The sequence below is a fragment of the Crocodylus porosus genome, unplaced genomic scaffold, assembly GCF_001723895.1.
Source record: "Crocodylus porosus isolate Cpor-Errol unplaced genomic scaffold, CroPor_comp1, whole genome shotgun sequence".
Taxonomy (NCBI): Eukaryota; Metazoa; Chordata; order Crocodylia; family Crocodylidae; genus Crocodylus; species Crocodylus porosus.
In genome coordinates this window covers 45,747,988-45,769,428 of record NW_017728948.1, presented here as the reverse complement: position 1 = coordinate 45,769,428, position 21,441 = coordinate 45,747,988, and the positions used below count along the sequence as shown (strand labels likewise).

Sequence of the window (21,441 nt, the reverse complement as noted above, 5' to 3'; positions counted from 1 at the left end):
CTCACTTCCATGTGCTCAGCAAGAACAGGGTCTAACAGTAAGTAGGGTTGTGGGGAGAGGAGTTGCAGGGGGAAAAAGATGAGGAGGCAGAGGACAAGAGGACTACCAGATCCCCCAGATTTATTTCCCCTGCTGTCACAGTGGGAGGAGGGATATATTTAAAGCATATCTCCAATAATTAGATTCAATACCTGGAAAATAATAGCAAATTTATTGATAAATATGCCCCTATAACCAGAGATAATGTGTTAGGGAGGTCAGCAATATAGAGAACCCCCACACTGGCGGGGAAATACACCAGGATGGGGATTTTCAAAGGAGGCAAGTGCTAATTTTCCATGAAAACCAAGGGTCTTGTTAATATACATAGGCATTGAATTCTGTCTCGGGTTCCTTTAAAATCCCAGCTGAGGTGATCCAATAGCTTTCTTTCCATTCTACTAGTAATGATAACATCAGCTCTAAATACTGCCTAGCAACTCTGTTGCTTCACGTTTATTATTTAAATAACAGTCAGGGCATCTCCTGGAGATTAATGACCAGCTGGATCTAAAAGCAGAAAGGGAAAAAAACACAAGGAAGAAGGCATTTGATTTTATTTCATGGGAGACGTAATTTCAGCTGTTGTATGGAAGACATTTTTACAGAATTAATGTACCTCGTATAAGCCTGTCCAGTTACTACTGTCATTGCTTTCTTTTCCATTAATATGATAGTAAATTTCCTGTGTATTCAGATGCAGACAGGTTTTACTTGCTTAGCTTGAAGTTTACTTGAAGTTTATTGCTTATTGTTGAAGACATTAGGCAGTAAAAATAAAAGCTTTTTAAATATTTTTAGTCATCTGACAGAAAAATGTAAGGTTGGTTTAATTTAGAGAGTAAAATATTCTGTACAAACTAGACTTTGCTGGAGCTCCACGAGTATGCCAGAGCTAAGGATCTCATGCTTCCACGGTATTCATCCGATACCTCTAGTTCTTCACTTCCCTACTTAGGACATTAAGTTTAAAGCATGGTTTTGACTTCTGCAGGAAGTAAGACCTCATAAATTCTAATCTCAACTCTGAGACAGACTTCCTCCATAGCCTTGGACAAGTCACTTGTTTTCTATGCCTTGGTTTCCCAATCTGCAAAGTGATGCCAGTGCTTACCTACCTTACAATGGTAGTTAATTAGATAATGTTTGCAAAGAGTGAAACTTTGAAGATGAAAAGAATTAGGTGAGGATACTTGGCCTGCAACCATTATGGGCCAGGGATTTGCCTTTGTGTTTTATACAGTGGTTATCACAGTGAAGCCCTGGGCTCCACCACAAGTCTAATAAATAAAACCAAATGCCCAGAACACATTAACTGCAATAAAACATTTATGAGCGGTAGTGTACCTAATCACCTTTCCTGCCAGACCTCAAGTACACCCACAGAAAACATTTCCCTAGCTTACTGCTTTTCTCCTATCCCTGATTTTTCATCCTTCCTGGTCTCTTCCTTCTGCAGACTTCAGCTACTATCTTGTCTCCTTTTATCTATCTATTAAGTCTCCAGAAGGCCCATATCATAAATACAGGCAATTATCCCTTTTCAGCAATGCAGCCCACTCTGAGTCACAATTAAGTCTCTCCTATAACTTCTCCTATTCTTATGGAAACTGTACATACAGAAGTACTACAGAGAAACAGTCACCTCAGTGGCAATGAGGTACTGATAGGTGTGTCTAAGGTAGTCATTCTTAACATTTTTAGATTCAACACACCTGTCATTAAGCTCAGGGATCCCCTCAGAAGATGCTAGCTCTTAGCTTTCATTTGTTTTTGGCTACAGAAAAATAATACAGCAATGCTTGTATTACAAAGAACTCAGAAAGAACACAAGTCAGAAACATTTTTGACACTGTAGATTCCTAGTTGAAATCCCTGGGTTTATCTTGTGAATCATGGGCAAGTGTTTGCACACCTAACACTGCTAATATTGCAATGTGCCCTGTTGCACCCTCGGAAGATCTCACAGCACCCTGGTTGAGATCACTGATCTAAGCTTTCCTAAAACAGCCTCTACCAAATCCAACATCATGACCTTAACAAATAAACAAAGAAAGACAGGTTTGCTGGTTTGAACTTTTAATCTCCAAAGAAAAGGAATGGGTGCACCAACTAAAAAAAGCCCCCTATTGCAAATCTATTCTATAAGCAATGAAGGGTATATGTAGTTTATGGAGGTTTTGTTTAGTTTGGGGGGTTTTTGCAGGGGCAGGTATTTGAATTGGAATACATTATATTTTCAGTTTGCTACAGTTGAATATAATAAAACATGGATGTGCTGTAGTCATGTCCACTTACGATGGAATTCACAGTGCTTTCAGTATTTCATTGTTTCAAATTCAAGAAAGGAATCTGGTTAAGACCTAATTTATGGATAAAACTTTCCCCTTAAAGGTTTCTGTTTTTAAGACCCCAGGAATTTTATAAATTAATGTTTCCCCTTCAGAAACAAATCACTCTGTCTAACCCTTATACCAACACTGCTGAATATGTTTCAAGTCAGAATTCTCAAAAACAGTTACTGAGTTAAGGAGGAAACCCAAAATCTGGCTCTGCCTTTAGGAAGGATTATAATCTATAAATTAATTTTCATGCTTCCATATTTCTTTTTAGCTTTGTATAGACAGTCTCCCACTCCAGAAATAAATCAGGTTTCTAGGACATACTTTTTCCTCCTTTTCCTACTCTCTGGTTGCGCTGCCAGCTGAACCGACAAACTCAGTATCCAAAGAGTGTTTCATTTTGGTTCCTTAACTGCTTGAAAAGGTGTGTTATTTACTTTACCTAAGTGCTTCTGGGGCCTGGTGTTCCGTTGTTATGTACAAACCATTTTTACTGTCATGAATCATGTTTTACCGCCCCTTTGCTTTTACTTCTGTACCAGTTTTTTTCCTTCCAAGCAAACACATTTAGAGTTCCGTGTTTCCAACAGAAATCGTCTGAGCCAGGTATTCGCCTTTAATTATTCTTTCATTCTTAATGCTTCCAAGATTAGCAAAAGTACCTTTCACTGGTTGTATTCCAGTTGATTTTTATTTCAGCCAAAGGTAAACTGACTGAAAGAAACTAAAATTTTTTTGCTAAACAAACAGAAAGAGGAAGATTTGACTGAAAACATCACACTGTCAAGTAAAATTTGCCCTTTCTTTATCTTATCTATTTTGAGTAACACAAGCTATTTGCACAATGCCTTGTGCTAGGAAGAAGTTGTTTGTACATGATTCACTCCCTTTTGCAAGTTTCAAATTTTGAGTGAAAAGTTTTCGGTTAAATTCCTCCTGCCTGTGAAAATGTCAGCACTTCTCCTCTCTGTTCTTCCCCTAAGGTTAAAATTGGACCTCCCAAAATCCATTAGTCACAGCTAGTTTTCTATTAATTTTCAGACTGCTTGTGAGAGCCTTCTGCATCTGGCCATTCTAACATCCCCTTTTCTTTCTGTCCCACCCACTCAGGCTCATTCCAGGTGCCCTTAACAAATGACTTCCAAGGAATTTAAATGGCTAAAACTCATTGACCAATAAAGATATGCATGTACTGTATAACATTGTTACGCAGTTCTAGTGATTAGAAGGAAAGGTTGCTCAAGCAGAGGTGCTAGTTCTATTGACCTGTCGCATTAAGATTTCAGGATTGCAGAGGTAAGGGAAACGTTATTTGTTACCTACGGGTTTTGGTTTGGTTTGTGTTGGTAAAGCAATGGAGACTCAAACTGTTTCATTAGCCACGTATTAAATTTGTTTTTTCCTTAATTCAAAGGGCTTCATAAGTTGCACAAGTAAGAAACTATTATTTCAAAACATGTGCAATAACCTCAGCAAACAAATGCCTAAAAGAATTCCCTGTCACCTGACAAAATACGTATCAGAACTGTTAAAATGAAGACTAGTATGTTTAACCTTCTAAACTATTTCTACCTGCATAAATTCCGGTTCTAAAGGGTCATCTCCCATTAACTTAACTGAATAAAATCAAAGGTATTAATTTGCATCCTTCTTACCTGTTCTTTAAAATGGGTCTGATCCTGCCACCGTTCTTCAGGTTGATTAGTACTTGATTCCTATCTTTTGAAAGGAATTTAAACAGAAGCAGGTCCTATATGTGCCATGTCAGCTTGAGACAGATACCTTTGGGTTTCTAGATAGATGGTAGCTAGGGGGATGTGCCGTGATTATGAAAACTTACGAGTCTATGCCATTCTGCTTACAGAAGTGTTTGATATTCTGGTGTTGAGAAGATGGAATTCTAAAAACATTTCATTCACATTTCACTTATGGAAAGTGTGTGAAATGTTTGAAACTTGTATATTGTATTCAGGAAACTTGTATGCAGTCAAGGAAAGCCAGTCTTAATCTGAATACCCTAGAAAGTTTTTTGAGTTGCCTTCACATTAATTATGCTGTCTGAGCTGACTGAGCTCACAAATGGAAAAAATTAGTTTGATCGATTTTTGTTTCAAGGAAAGGAGACCCTAGTTTAAGATTAAGGTAAAATATTTCTCCTATTTAAATCAGTGTCAAAATTCCTGTGAACATATATGAGAAGGAGGGTTGGATCCATTAACTTGAATATGATGGTGTTCTCCTTTAAATAAAGTGTGATGGAAGATGTGCTCTGAAATGCATATTTGGCCCCATATTTTACACCCAAATCTGCCAGTGAAGTCAATGGGAGCCTTTGGGCATGCAAGGAGTTGAAAATTCCTTCTCTTTTATAAAGCTTCCTGGTAAGTTAGGCCTGGACTTGGTGGGAAAAAGTGTGTATTTTTTCAGTCATGTTCAGTCCAGCACTGAAACCCCTTATACCAGTGGTTTTCAACCTCTTTTCATTTGTGAACCCCTAAAAATTTTGACTGTAGGTGCAGACCCCTTTGAATTGTCAGTGTTGGGTATTCACGTACTTTCAACTGATCATAGTCGTCTTTTGCAGGCCCCTTAGACACAGTATGTGGACCCCCAGAGGTCCACAGACCACAAGTTGAAAATCACTGCCTTATACTCCTAGCAGGTGTGAAAACATTTTAGATGGCTATGTTGCATCCAAATATCCCATCCAGCCTTAAAAGGTTTAAGAGAGTTTATTAATCGAGTTAAGCCAACATGATTGAGCTAACACAATTGCAAAGCGTACCCATTTTGTTCATCAAAGCAAGGCCTTCAGGGTGTCTATCAAAAAGTCAATGCAATTGACTTGGGGGGGGGTTTCCATTTTTTTTTATCGTTTTTGCACTTTATAACAAATTAGATCATGTGCTGTATAAAAATAAGTAATGTTACAGGAAGAGGAGTTTTGCTAATCTTTGTGAAGTGGTGACTTTCCATATTGTATTTCAGTTTAGAAGCACTCATTCGATGAACCAAATGTTTTACCTTTTTCTTCATCATTAAAAAGAAAGGGTTAGTGAAACGTGAATTTCAAATGGCATCTGCCTTTCCTCTTGTTCCTCTCCTAGGCCCAAGGCAGACTTATTTCAAAATCATACACATTTTTACCAATGTATTCTCACACACTTAAAATGTCTTGATCAAAAAAAGTGTTCTTGCCTTCTCAGAGAGATCCTACCCCAGTTAAGCATTTTTTTTAATTGATAATGTTAACCCTGGGTAGGGGTTACAAGTATGGGCAATCTCTTCCTTATACTTGTAAACCCTGTTTCTCAATTTCAATCAGAGGTTCAAAGGTTTGCACAAACTTCTCAGATCAGAGGTCAGGCACAAATTGCTGCACTTTGCAGCTCAGTTCTGCCGATATGACAGAATTTCACAGTTATGATGATTGTTTTTTTCCCCCTTCTGCACACAGGCAACGCCAGGCAGTTAACAGCCTGATCTGTACGAGTCAGCCATTGGTACCTGAGTTTAATGAGTAACTAGCTGGTACTTTAGTTTCAGTGGTGCAAGGTGCATGTTATAAAAGGGGTCAAATGTCAGTGCACAAAGGGAAAAAAAAACCTGCTGCAGTTAGTCACTAACTAAACCAAATGCTTGTAGTTTAATTTGCTTTTAAGAATGAGCATTCACATCTGCTGATGATCATTTTTTTGAGCTGAAGAAAACATTTTGGACTATGTTAGGTTTTGTATTACCCTGCTCTTTGTAACCCCACACAAATCAGAGCTGCATGGTGGCGCACCCCTGTCATTGTTAGTATTCACGTGATAAACAAGAAACTATGAGAAATGATCAAAGCAAATCTCAACAAGGAAAAAACATTGCAAAAGATTAGAGAGAATTTAAAACAATTCATGCTTTTTATAAATACAAAATTAACTAAGCAAATAGGCTTTCTACTGAGAGTCAGGACAACGTTATGTTTAATTCAGGGCCTTCCCTAGCAACTAACTGAAGAACCAGGTCACAAATGCTGAAAAAAGTGTCATTATGGAAGATCTATTTTAGGCACTTTTGATCCTGATGTAATCACTCTTCAGTAAATAACATTTTAGGATCATAATCTGACAATATTGTAACAGTAGGCTAAATTATACCTACATTAACACCCGTAACCAACTCCAACTGATTTCCAAAGACATACTCAAGGACAGAATTTAGGTCAGCGTGTTTTATGTAGGGTGTTTCTTCCAAAAAGGGAGGAGTGAACTGGATGACCTTTTGGTTCCATGTTAATCTTTCTTTTCCCCTGTTTTCTGTGTGGTGGTTTAAAAAACAGAAACAGAAAAGTTTAAGAAACAGAACAACCTTAAGCTTGTAAGTCAAGATCTAAATTGCTGTTAAGTAAACACAGGTTCGTAGTCCAAAGTGAAAGATTACCTCCCTTCCTGGAAAGATTTTCTTTCTTTAGGCAGAAATTTGTAAAGAGGGCATGCATATCTATCTTACATTCTTTTACAGGAACACTGGTTTTGCAATTTTCAGAGTAAATGTACTCTTTAAAAATGATTTTTGTATGTTATTAAAACCTATCCATCTATTTGTAAAAACTTGCAGCCTTTTGAATTGTCATGTTGTATACTTTATTTTGCAGCAGTAGTATATTTTCTTAACTAATGAAACTAGTAAGAGAATGCACTGATATAAAATAGATTGAACTAAAGGAATTTGGGATTTTTATGGCATATGTCATAAACATGGGCCTATGTGGGAGTGATAATAAGCATCCTCAACTCCCATTCCCATGACATTACAGCCTGCTTCAGGAACAGTAGACCTACAAAGCCAAATCCTGGTCTCACTGAAGTTGCTAGAGTTTTGTAATGAGCTCCACCTGCCTAGAAAGACCAATCTTAGATAAAAATAACTGTTTAACATCTATGTTACACAGTATTTTAGATAGTCAGAATATGGTTCGGAAGGACTTGCAATAAAATGTATTATAAGGGGAAAAAATTGTGGCATGGGTTTTAGGTGTGGGAGAATTTAATAATGGTTTAAAGCTCTGGCATATAGGTATCAAACAGTTTTTATCATGGTGCATGTTACACACAGAGGTTCAGTTCCTTTTCCACCTATAAGGCATCTAAGTATGATTCTGTTTCACCCTGAAAAACTGTTAATGTACCTACTTTGCACCACACCACTTGTCACAAAAAACAACAAGCAAGAGGAAGACCCATTACCTTTTGCACCAACTGTTTTTCAGAGATTTGGGCAGGACAGAATAGAATTACACCCAAGTCCACCTAAGCATCTAATAGGTGGAAAATGATCTAGCTCCAGGTAACCTGGACTCACTGATTTTTTTTTTTTTTTTTTTTCCTTTGGGCAAGTGTCCTGTGCAAATGACATCAGAGTAGCTGTCAGTGTAGGATCCCCAAGCCTACATATTTTGCCATTAGGCTACCAGCAAATAAGATCAACCCATTAGCAAGCATTACGCCTGGTAGCAGGATCAGGTCCTAAACTGCTGGCTAGGGACAGAAGTTACACATAAACTGGTTTAAGTGATCAGAAACAGGTTTAAATCTGTAACAGAACAGAAGTTCAGTGCACTTAAACTGCTTTTAAAATGACTGAAGCTGGTTGAACTGATGACAGTAGTGATCCCCAGCAGCTTCTTTCAAGCATGGTGAAGACTAAGGTCTCAAGTACAGCCACATAGGGATGCCTCAGAGCAGGGCCACTGAACTGGTGGCTTGTGGGCTGCATGCAACCTGTCAGGGTTAAACTGCGGTCTCTGACCTACCCAACTGCTGCTCTTCCCATTGCTCTGGTTGCATGTGCAGCAGCTAGAAGCTTTGGACTGCCCCTCTTGCCTGTACTTCCTGTCCTGCCCTGGGGTGCTGAGAAAGTAATGGCATGGGGCACAGCATGGCGTGGTGTGGTACAGCAGAGGAGCCAATGCTTAGAGAGCTAAAGGTAGGGCTGGGGCAACTGCACCCACCCACGCATGGTACAGCCATGGTGAGGGGAAGTGCCCATGTGCCTGATACAGCAGGAGGGAGAGAAGAAGTCCCCACATGCCCAGTGCAGCAGGGAAGAGAAAGGTCCCCATGCCCAGTGCAGGGAGTGGGGAAGCATCCATGTGCCCAGTGTAGCAGGGTGCCCAGCTGCTTAATATAGGATGGGGAAGCACCCAGGAAGCCCATGGCCCTTAGCCACAATATGTGGCCCACAGCAGCATGGTGCATGGAGTGCTCCTGGCTGCTAAGAAACTGGACAGGCCTGCCTGAGATCATCTTCACTGGCACTTTTCTAAGCCTGGAGGCTGTGTATGGGAACAGTGTGTCAGGATGTAGTGTAGACACGTCTGATGACAAACAGGCTCTCTGATGAAAGTATTAAATTAATACAATAATCTGATAAATCTCTGCATGGATTCTCTAAATGAAGTTAGTTCAGTTTGTCAGCTGTTATGTCCAGTTACACAACTTGGTCGGGTCCTGGCCCCAGTCCATAGATACCAGTGTGTAAAAAAAAAAAAAAAAGAGTGAAATACAACATTTATATGATGAAAGGGAGAATGTTGTGATAATTAGTGCAGAAGTTTAGGCACCCCGCTTCTCTTTACACTTTGTTTCTTTACAAATATATTAGCACAAACCATTAGCTTTCCCTCTGCAATGCTAGCTTTACTAATGTACTTGTATAAGTTTAACAACTTAAATTTAGAGCATAAGATCTGATACCACTTTCCCTGAAATCAGTTGCAAAACTCTTATTGTTGGGACCTTGACCAATGTACCAATAGTTACAGAAGTGTGGTTAGTAGAGGTGAGAATTCCCGACCCCACCTTGTGAAAGTTAAAAGTTTGGAGAATCCTCCGGCCCTGTCAAATCTTTCATGACTGAAGGAAAATAAGAAAATTCCAGAAACAAGAGAAAGTAATACAGTTTCTCTCTTAGGTTCAGTAGTAACACCTGTTTATGTATTAAACTGTATTATGGGAGTGTATTGCAGTGGGGGTATACAGGTTATCATATATAACAAGATGTCATTTAAATGAATTCCCGTACATTTCTGGTGCAGAAATCACAGTACATGAATTTTCTGACATGTCCCCTTTCAAACCTGAGAAAATAATATATTTTTGTAGGTTTATGTGCTTTTCCCTCTCATGGGACAATGTTTCAACCTATAAAGCGCAGGTATTTAAAATATATATGTCCATGTTTCAGTTTTTAATATATCCTAGTATCATCATGGTGTTTCTGCAGCATAAAATGCAGCCTCTTTATTGTGAAAACAGTCATTCCTGCTGTTGACCATGATGGTTGGTACATACTAGACCTTAATTCTTCCTTTTCTATTGATTCATGTTGGCCTTTGCTTCTGTAACCTCATCCTCTCTGGCCTTCTCACATCTCCCAACTCACCTCTACATCAAAAAAGGGAACAGAAATCTTTATCATCTTACATGATTAAGACTGCTCATATGCCTTCACTGGCTTCCCTCTTTTTCTCCATAGCAGTGGAAATCTTCATAAAATTCAAGGTTCTGTGCAGCTTTGCTACCACCTACCTCTCGCGTCGTGTTCTGTTCAATCCTCTCTCTGTTTGTTTCCTCCTCCTCCTCTCTCACCTATGTGACTTTTACAAACCTTTGTCATATTTAGACCAGCCTCCTCATGCCTATGTACCAAGTGCTCTCCACTCATTCAAATCCTGCTTACAGTGACTTCCCTTTGCTAGCCTCCCAAGCCTGACCTTCTCTCCTACAGTCTGCTCACCTACTTACACTGCTTCTTAATAATTAGCACTGTATATTTCTGAATTATGCCCTCTCCTTCTCAAGAGCAGAGAGCTATCACTTTACAAGTTTGTGTCTGTGTACCCATGACATTCTATATAACAAAATAAAAGGTGCTATATAGACACTTCCTTCTTCATCAGCCAACTTTAGCACCCATCAAAGTAAGTGGGATTCTCCCCATTGAACTTGGAAAAGGGTTGAATAGAGCCCTATGCCCCTAATACAGTAAGGTTATCAATCCTTCCCTGGGGGCTGCAGGGGGAAGGGGGAGAGGATGGAGCCTCTTAAAAATCACTTGCCCTTGGATTTCATTTTATGAGTTTCTTTTTGGAGTGATTAGCCAAAGAGACTCACAGGGCCTAGTAATCAGCTTTTACACCACCATGGGGAGAGTAGGGGGAGAAAAGCAGACATAAAATACAACCATATACAAGTATAACATACTTGAATCCAGTGTGCATTTACCTTGTGGGGGGGGGAGGAGTTTATACTTTACATTGCTGTAGGTATTGTGTCTGCAACTTCTGTAGCAATTATCTGTTCAAGGCAAAAAGTATTTCCTGTTCCCCTGTCACCTTCTAGCAAATCACAGTATTATGATATCTGCATGGAATTCCCAACTCTCAGCCGACCACATGTTTAAGGAATAGGCTCTCTCTACACTACAGATACAAGTTAAGGAACTGAGTTGCAATAAGATACTTACTCTCTTGTCTACTTACCAACACGGAGCACAATGGTATATGTAGCAAGTGTTCAGAAGACTGGGCCACAATATTGTTCCAATATAAGTAGGCTGAACTTTAACTGTGCTTAAAAATTTCATAGCTAGATTTGAGGGCCAGCAGCTTGCAACCAGTTTCTCTTATATCTGTGTCTGTAGTACAGGTAGGTCCCTCCTGGAGCCAGAAGTCTCACCCTTCCACAGACATAGTAGACCACCAGTGCTTATTTATTAAATCAAACCGAAAATGAATGCTCATATTCAGTCTCTGGTTTTGTCATTGCATGACAAATAATTTTGATAAGAAATGAAAAGAAGCAAAACTGCTCTAACTGCATATGTGTAAATAAGGTGTAATTTTAAGCTCTCTAAATGAAACAGTTCTGTGTCCATTACACTATTTCCTATTAAAGGTTTAACTTCATAGTTATTTTCTTATCAGAAATCTTCAGACAGGTACACTATTATCAATAACAGCACTGTTGCTGAACTGTAAATATCCTACTGGCAGATGCTGGGGATTCTCCAAATAGATTCTGATTTAATTTGTGTTACTTGTTACACTGATTATTACATATAATGTAATATTTTATTCACATGTTGGGGAAAAATGTAATTTAGCCTTTTTTGAGAATCCAGTAGGAGAGGTATTTTAAAAACCTTTTTGACTTCCTCTTCAATTGCAGTGGTGCTTTCATGGCTACAATTAAATTTCAATAGCTGGACTACTGTGGACAAATAATTTAAAATAAATAAAACGAGGCTCAGGCTTTTTGAATGTCTGTCCCCAGCCTGTATGTTGATGGTGACTCGGAGCAAAATCACTAAGTCAGCAGCATGACTCTGGCACAAGTGACAGTAGGGTTTGATTCTGAATTTCTTTCTCTTAATTAGGACAGGAATAATTATGTTTATATGTAGGAGTTGGGTAATCAGCCACCTTACACGATGCCACAAAATCAATCATGGACAGAATACATCAGTATTTGTGACATTGGTTTGTCTATGTAGTAGTGGTAAATTGTGCCAACTTAAAGAACTGGGCAAATTAAGTCACCTAATTATGAGTGTAAAAGCTATGTACATACCAGTGACTTGACAGTGGTGGGAAAAGAGGTTTAGAAGAAAAAGGAGGAGAGATCTTAAGCAGCAGAATGGTAACAGGAAAGCACCATGTGTCTCGCATTCATTCACATACACCTATATTGCATCATGTCTCACCTTTGTTCGCTTGCAGCCCTTTTTTCATAATGCGCCACTCCCTGAAAACTGACAGCTCTTTTTATTTGATATTTATGTCCCTCCTACTTCCTCTAGTTGCCATATCACAGCCAACATCATTTTATGCACAGTTTTGCATGAGAATCCTTTCAGAGTCCCACATCAATGTTCCTTAATCTTCAGCCATACAGACAGCATACCAATAACTGAGTTGCAGTCACTTATATAGATGAGACAGCTATTCAACCAGAATGGTTGATAATGAGCAAAGCAGTCCGCCAGAGACTTTCCAAGGCTGACTGCATATAGTCTCTGCAGAACCCCTGGCTTCTGATTACCTGGGCAGTGAGAGTCCAGGATAAGGAGTACAACCTAAGTTTCCAGCATAGAGATCATCAAGTAGGCCTTAGATCCAGCCCAGACAAAGCTTGTTTTGTTTTGTAACATGTTTTTTAATTTTAAATGGAAAAGAGGATTAGAATAGGGGAAGAGGGCATAAAAACATTATCAGCGGAAGGCCAGGACTAACAGAGCTTAGTGTTCTTCTCCCCCCAAAACTTTTCATAGTGGCTGATGGCAGCAGCAGCACCATGACATCGCCATCCTGCAGTGCCTGGTGTTGCCTGGCGTAGCACTAGTGCGTACCAGCCCCACAATGGCCCTGCAGGAGGGAGGGGCAGGGCTCAGGCAGGGCTCAGAACCCGCCCCCCAATATACTTTTCCCCTACCACTTATGCATAAAAATGGAAACGGAGACTATAAATGCTATATATGAGCAGAGTTAAAACATGCTATTAGGTGACTGCCTTAAGGTCAAGGCACCCTTGAAGTCTGGCTTTGCTGTCTCGCTCTGCACAGAGTTCTTACATGGCCTCGGGCAAGTGACATTATTCAGAGATTCATAGATGCTAGGGTCAGAATTAGTGGGAATGCTCAATGCTCATTGGTATTGCTCAATGTTTTGGTTCAAGAATGTGATAAATACTTATTTACTTGAATAGAAGATCACCACGATTATAAGGTGCCCCCCCCCCAGTTAGATTCTATATATGGAAAATTATAAATTTGTTATACTTTTCTGGGTATAGAATCTAATTATTGGAGGTTTGCTTGAATTTGTCCCTTTCCAACTGCTACAGCAGGAAAAATGCATCTCACAGGTTAGGTAGCCCCTTTGCTCTCTGCTTCCCCCCATTTTTTTCCCCTGGAAGCCCCCTCCCCCTCTCCTTACTGTTTGACTCTGCTCTCCCTGAACAAATAGAAGTGAGGAGTAAATCTGAAAACAGTAACCTTGAAATTAAACAGAGCAGTAGTATTTTGCATATATTACCCATGCACTTAAGTTCATTCAGAATTGATGCATGTTACCTTTTCTTTGAAGCTGTTGCAAGTTTTAACACAGGTACACACTTTTGAATAGTTTTAACATCTGCTTATATGTAGTGCAAACTATGCATGATATTAGTCCAGCGGTTAGCAACATTTTTGGGCAGAGTGCCAAAAGCACCCACAACCCCAGCTTGTACAATGTTGGTGTGCCAGAGGCAGACAGCAAAGGAGCCTAATCCTTGTTGTGGCAGTGTAGCCCTGGCCCTTTCTCCAAGGTACATGTGCTAAGCAAAATGCCTTCTCATGGCATGCTGAGAGTTGTCTACCCTTGTATTATTCCAGAGCCAAAGGCTTGTGACTTACAAACAGTTCATTGAGCTGGGCCCCGCTAGAGTCAACAGCATTTAAAACTACAGTGACCCCACAGCTCAGCACTGCTCAGTAAGTGTTTGTACTCCAGATACCCTGCCACGAAGGATCCATGTGCTTATTAACCCCCGACTCATGACTGCAACTGGGTGTGCTTGCCTTAAGTCCTGGGATCCTCCAAAAAGTTACACACAGATTAGGCACAGGGCACCGGTTCTGGCTTCACCTCATGGAGGTTGGGGTCGTGCTAATCATATGTACCAGGATGAAAGAAAGTGTGACCGAGGGAGTCTGGGTGAACTGTTTGGGGCCCTGTTTCAAGATATTTGCCAGATATTTAAGGCTGGTGAAGAAACAGGAATAATTGGAAATGGGAGGAAAAGGTACAGCTCAGTTGTGGGTGTGAAGAGGAAGTCAAGTGTATTCAGTTCGTGGCTCACCATGACTTTAAAAAGATTTGGCACTGAGGGGGACTGAGCACAATGCCCACTACTATGTGTCTTATTCAGATGGGCTACATAACCTATCCTTGTTGTATGTTTCCAACATCGTGTATTTGAGTAAATATGGTACTTTCTTATTTGATAGAAATATATTAGGTCTTTCATAACTGTTGGTAAGGGGCACAGGTACTATGGTGATGAACACCATGTGGGTACACAGGTAGGTAGGCAGGTAAAATAATTCCTCAAATGTATACCAGTCCACTTAAAATATAGAAGCTTGTTTCATTGTTTTTGAAAGTGCAAAATATTTTGTATTTTTGTGTTATATGACAGTATTGTAGCAAGTGTGATTTTAATACATACCCACATAATTAGTCCCAAAAAACTAATTAACTTATACAGACTCCAGTTAACAATGCTATGAGTTAAAAAGTTATTTTCTGAATGAACCTTAGTCATTTGGAAGCTGATATATCCTCCTCTAGAGATGAGAAATGGAGGTTTTCTATATCAAAGACTATTTCAAGGTGTAAATTACATTTGCCTCTTTATATGGAGAGCCATATTAATCATTCTTTACAGAAATAGAGACCATCCTTGACTCATTCCAACCTACTGAATCGCACTCTGTATATATACAGTATACATGGTTACAATGGTAATCAATAAATAGGTTTTGACAAAATGCATACCTTGAGCTGTATATTTCAGAAAGATGAAACTGTTTTGAAATGAATATTCTGCATGAGATTTTTTTTGTTAACCTGAACAGGAAGGGATAAAGATTTGAGCAGCGTTTTTGCATGATAGAGCAATAATAATGAGTTAATAACAATGCAAAAAGGTGCATTATATGTTTGTTTTTTGTGGTGTAGATAGATGATACCCAAAGTTTGCAAGGATTTCCATTATGTCAAGTGACTGGCAAGCATCAAATATGCATTTAACTGAGCAAAATATAATTATACAGGTCAGATTTTGGTCTTAGTTACTATACATCCATGAAACCCTTTTTTAAAGTTAAAGAAATTGCACAGATATAACTGAGCAGAATTTGGCCCTAAATATCTGAGTTACACAAGGAATGAATTAAAATTAGTGTTTACATAAGGCTTTTAATAATTTACTATAGTAATCTGCATATAGTAGTTATGCTAGTAAATATTAGTCATTAATCCATATTATTACCCAGGAATACTGACTGAGACACTGAGGAACTTTGTTTTCAGAAGTACCATGAGACATTTACTTTCAGTGTGAACTGCCATATGAAACCCCTGCTTACTGTTTTATCTGCACAATGTAAGCTCTAACAATGCAGAACATGCACCTCACTTATCACCCGTGACTGACATAACAGTATGAACATTTGCAAGTAAACCACATAAGAACTCTGTGGCAGATTCTCTTTGTTCCCATACAAGCACGAAAGGAATCACATAGCTTAGTGGTACCTACAGCTTTCTTCCCAACAGGCAGCATCACTGAGCCATGCAAATACATAACAAAATTATTTTATCTTACAATTTAACCTAATTATATGACACCAGCAACTTGTATTTGGGTTCCTAAGTTTTCTGAAACTAGGATGGTAAAGCTCTTACTTGCCAATGGGTGGTTTATGCAAAGGTTAGGATGTTGTTTTGGCAAACTAGTTTTATACAAACAAAATTAGATTTTTGGAAACTTGTCAATGGAAACATTCTATTTTTATATAATTGAAGGGTATTCTACACTGTAAAATCAAAGCAAAGTCTTTCTTTTTTAAACAAAAAATGAAAGAATATGATACTGGTAAGCTCAAAAGTGAGACATTTCAACCTCATCACAGCCCTTTTGAAAAACGTCTTCAATTTAAAAAATAGAAATGATTTTTTAAACAAAACCAACACAGTCTTTTAGTTGAGCCAAATGATATTTTTCAACAGGAAAAAAAAGCTGTGTGGATGAACACACCCTTGTGAACACCACCTTTGCTTTAGCTGTTATAGTGACCATGGTTACTGTGTTTTGTGCTGAACTCAGTGCTGTCAGCATGCATATTAGGTGTGGACTGAGCACCCTAATCAGAGAAAGGAGAAGGATAAAATATCTTTGTATTTTCACCCTCCAACACTTACAAATGTACACCTCTATTTCCCTTTTTTATGTGTAAGTACCGGCAGCAGAGACTCTTGACAATTAGTTAGGGAATATTTCTGAGGCAAGAAGAAACAGAAGACAAATACAAGGTCACGTATGCTGATTTTAAACTTTATAGTTTCCAAAGTGATACATTAGGTAAGGAGCATGTACTAAATGTAGGCTCTAGCAACTGTCATTGTAGAAACAGTCTTATGTATGTAAAAATAATTGAGCATGTGCATACGTTTCATAGTATTTGCACAAGACACGGAGAACCAGTAAAGTTGGTGCATAGCATTTATGACTCAGGTTCTACTTGTACACCTATCAGCAACACTCTCTGTGTTCCTGCAGCTCTTGTATGGACAGCTTTCCCACATGCTCCCCATGCATATCAGAAACTTGCTACTTTTACTGCCTCTGTGGAATATAACAGTTGCCCTATATCAACTGCCCCTGTGCTATGTGTAGCATACCATGTGCTCCTGTGCTCCCCGCCCGCCACACTGTGCAGCAGGCTCCCTTTTTGCTCTTCTGTGCTGGTGCAATATGTGGGGTTCCCGGAGCCCCCCCTGCTGCCTGAGCCACAGACTCCCTGGGCACTATGGGCTATACCTCCCCACCCCTGGGGGCAAGGACAGGCAATGAAAGCAGGAGGAGGGAGCAGGAGTCCAGAGACAATGGCACCAGCTGGGTGGGTCCAGACTGGGAGCCTGGGGGCTACAGGTTAACCCAAGGGGGCCTGTATGCAGCCTGCAGGCCACCAGTTGACAGCCCTTCCCTAGATGAGAAAGAATTTCTACTAGCTTTCAATGATAGTAACATATCCCTTCAGTCCAGAATGCTGGTGCTATAGAATGAGACCTTTACCTGCTTCCTCCATTTTACTGAAGCACTCACTCAACTTTCAATACACAGGCATAAAGAGTTGTTCCAGTGCAGCACGTACCTGCTATCTATACTGTTGCAGCAGGATGACCTTATATTGAATAAACTACTATACAGGACCAAAAAAGAGGTTTTGTCATGCCATAAGTTCAAGCATCAGTATACAGAAAAATATATCTCATCAAACAATGATCGTGGTTCTGGGGCTGTTTCCATAACGTGGTTCTTCAGGGTTCTGTATTAAGTCCAATGTATTTGGCATTTTGCCAATAATCTGTAAATATAGAATCCCTGCTAATAAGATTGATAGATGACAATAAAAACTGGTGTGAAGGGACAGCATCTGATGAAGTAAGCCCACTACTTCTGAAAGCTTACGCTATACTTCTCTGATTTGGTTAGTCTATGAAGTGCAAATCTACCCTGCCTTTTACCACTCCTCCCCCAGCATTGGTGAGAAACAGTAATATAACTTGGGGTAGGTGAGTGAAACACTAGCCCCAGGCACCAATTTAGGACATGAGCCAGAATCACCCCCCAACCCTCAGGGAGTCTGCACTCTGGCAGCAGAAGCTGTCCAGTGGTGTTGCACTTGCAGCAACAGCCAGGTGCACAGACACCCTTGTAGCAACAGCCAGGGTGGGTGGATCATGCTGTGACTGCAGCCAGAGACTGTTTTTGAGTTTCCAGCCTATGTAAGCCTCCTGCCCCTGCCCTCAGAGCACCTGTCCCTCTGGTGCTCCCTCCAGTGTTTCCCCTCTGTGCCCTCCTTCCTCCCCCCCTCCCCTTTTCTCCTGCTACCCCCTGGCAAGGTTGTCAACCCCACTGATTACCTGCATGGTGAGAAATGTTGAAAAGCTGGGGATGGTGCAGAGAAGAGCCACATATATGATTTTAGGGCTGGAGAAAATGCCTTACAATGAGAGACTGCAAGACCTCAATCTGTTTGGTTTGTTTAAAAAGAGAGAGAGAGAGATGGCTTGCTTTCAGTATATACACACTCTCACAAGGGCCAGGTACTGAAAGTCTCTCTACATAAGCAGAGAAGGCATTTTAAGAACATATACAGCCGGTGGCTGTAAACTGAAGCTTGAGAAATTCAAATTAGAAATAAGGCACAAATGTTTAACAGTGAGCGTGATTAACAAGCAAATTACCAAGGGAAATGGTAGATTCTACAGATCTTGATGTATTTAAATCAAGACTAGGGGCCTTTCTGGAAGATATGGTTTAGTCAAACACAAGTTACCAAGCTCAGTAGAGCAATAACAATAAAATGTAATGGTCTGTTATATACAGGGGGGTCACATTAGATGATCTACTTGTCCCTTCTAGCTTTAAAAATCTATGAATGAATTAATGACTCTCAGAATCTAAAAACATCAGTTCTTTTCATTGAACTGAAGGAGACCACGATTCACTCACAGCTGTAGTAGCAGTTAGCATATATCCCTTTTTTTCCTGACATGTGACAATCACAAGAAGTAGACAGTACATCCTACTTGTATGCCAAACACGATGTCACATATCTACTTTTCCTTCTTGGTTACATTACTATGCTGGTTGATCCCTTCAGTGCATGTTTATAACTGGAAATGTTATCTATAAGACTGAATGCCTTTTTTTTTAATCTTTTGTTGTCTAATTATCTTATTAAGAGAGACAAGTTAGACATCATAACACAAGCAACTGATAATTTGGGAGCTCACCTAAACTTACAAGAGTACCCTTTAATGCAAGGGGAGGAAAAATGATTCCCTTTACATAAGCCAGATAGAAATTGTTTTTATTATTTCCTGTTCGTATTTTATTCTGCAAATCTATAAAGAACTCAACAATTCTTATTGTACACATGTTGCTCCCAGTGCACAAGAGGCATCACCTAATGGAAAGCTGCACCATCACCCTCGTGCACTTTACATGCCTCTCATGTAAGGGGAAAATTTGGAGAAACATGGAGTTTCCTGACCCAGGCCCCCCCCAGCCAGGTTTTTCTTCAGTAGGGCATAGTTTATACTTTACCTTTCATATTTTGTATTCAACAATCTTACTCCCATCTTGAAAAATGCACTTAAAGGCCAACTGCAGCAAAAAACGAAAGTCAGATTTCTGGGATGTTAACATTTAATGACTGCTCTCCCCCACACCTTTTTTTTGTTTGTTTAGGTTTAACAGGCTTTGAATGATTTTGACATCATGACTGCTGAGGATTCCACAGCAAGGATGAGTAACAGTTCCTCCAACGTGTCTGCCACCAAAGTTCCTGAAGGTGTAGCTGGTGCACCTAATGAAGCTGCCCTGTTGGCACTCATGGAGCGTACTGGATACAGCATGATTCAAGAAAACGGTCAGCGCAAGTACGGTGGGCCTCCACCCAGCTGGGAAGGCTTACACCCTCCTCGTGGCTGTGAGGTCTTTGTTGGTAAAATTCCCCGGGATGTGTATGAAGATGAGCTAGTTCCTGTGTTCGAGTCTGTAGGGCGAATCTATGAAATGCGCCTGATGATGGACTTCGATGGAAAAAACCGAGGCTATGCTTTTGTGATGTACACACAAAAGCATGAAGCCAAACGGGCCGTCAGAGAACTTAACAACTATGAAATCCGGCCTGGCAGACTTCTAGGTGTTTGCTGCAGTGTGGATAACTGCAGGCTGTTCATTGGAGGCATCCCCAAGATGAAGAAGAGAGAAGAAATATTAGAAGAGATCTCTAAGGTGACAGAGGGAGTACTTGATGTTATCGTGTATGCAAGTGCAGCTGACAAGATGAAAAACAGAGGCTTTGCCTTCGTGGAGTATGAAAGCCATCGAGCAGCTGCCATGGCTAGGAGAAAGCTGATGCCTGGGAGAATCCAGCTGTGGGGACACCAGATTGCTGTCGACTGGGCAGAACCAGAGATAGATGTTGATGAAGATGTAATGGAGACTGTTAAAATCCTGTATGTGAGGAATTTAATGATTGAAACCACAGAGGATACAATTAAGAAAATCTTTGGTCAGTTTAACCCTGGCTGTGTTGAACGGGTTAAAAAAATACGTGATTATGCCTTTGTGCACTTTACAACCAGGGAAGATGCTATTCATGCCATGAACAACCTCAATGGCACCGAAGTTGAAGGCTCCTGCCTGGAAGTTACCTTGGCCAAGCCAGTAGATAAAGAGCAGTACACTCGTTATCAGAAAGCAGCGAAAGGAGGAGGAGCAACAACACCAGAAGCCACACAGCAACCTAATTATGTTTACTCTTGTGACCCATACACACTAGCATATTATGGATATCCATACAATGCTCTGATCGGTCCCAACCGTGATTATTTTGTGAAAGGTTAGTAAGCAGCTGGGGGGGGATTTTGGCTCTTTGATTTAAAGTTAGGTGCCTAGTGTCTGTCTGGAGTAGTTAGCAGCTAAACGTACAATATTTTACATTTTTCTTACCTTTTACAGTACAATTTATCCCAAGTTTATTCAGTCCTATTTTACTTTATTAATGCTAATATACTGAGTGTGTAGGTGTGCTGATGTAGGTGGAACTATGGGTTAATGGCATGAACAGAGGACTGGAGTTAGGGGAATCTGGCTTTTAATGCTTTAATGTGACCTTAAGAAAGTCACTAAAGGCTCAAATTTGCTGTTTAGGTACCTCAAGTTTTTATTCCTAAATTCAGACATGAAAAGTCTAACTATCAGGGGTGCTGAACAACTGCCACTCCTATTAACTTCATGACAGTTGTGTGTCTTCTAAAACTCAGATTTTAGGTATCTTAGCAGACAAACAATGTTAAAGATGGTTTTGGAAACATAAGCCATAAATTAGATATAAGTTGTCTATATTTCAGTTAACACATCTGTAAACAACTGATAACATTTTTAAAGAAGGACCTATGAATAAAAGGGGTTATAAAAGTGCAAAATATATATCTCATTGTGTAGGATATACTATTGTTAATGAGCTTCCTCTATTAAAAATTAATGGAAAACAATTCACTAGGTCAGACTTAAAAACCACTTTCAATTGGCATTCCTTACTATGTCCAGTTTTAAAACAACCATGAAGTTATTCTTTTATTACCAATATCAATATTAGGGGTGCACTGATAAAGGTTTTCTTGACTGATACTGATAGCTGATGATTAACCAACCAAATTGGCCAATGC

General features: G+C 39.8%; 1 protein-coding gene across 6 annotated transcripts in view; it reads left to right on the top strand.

Moving 5' to 3' along the window:
- The window catches only part of RBM47 (RNA binding motif protein 47), a 135,588-nt gene that overhangs the window by 101,831 nt on the left and 12,316 nt on the right, over positions 1–21,441 (top strand). For 4 of the 6 annotated variants that reach the window (XM_019553017.1, XM_019553019.1, XM_019553018.1 and 1 more), the window contains one exon: positions 19,454–20,612. In XM_019553017.1, coding sequence (XP_019408562.1) covers positions 19,484–20,612 — 1,129 coding nt within the window. In that variant the 5' untranslated portion in view covers positions 19,454–19,483. Of the gene's footprint in view, positions 1–3,571; positions 3,678–19,453; positions 20,613–21,441 lie in introns of those variants that run through there. The other 2 variants (XM_019553020.1, XM_019553015.1) reach the window with 1 other exon arrangement.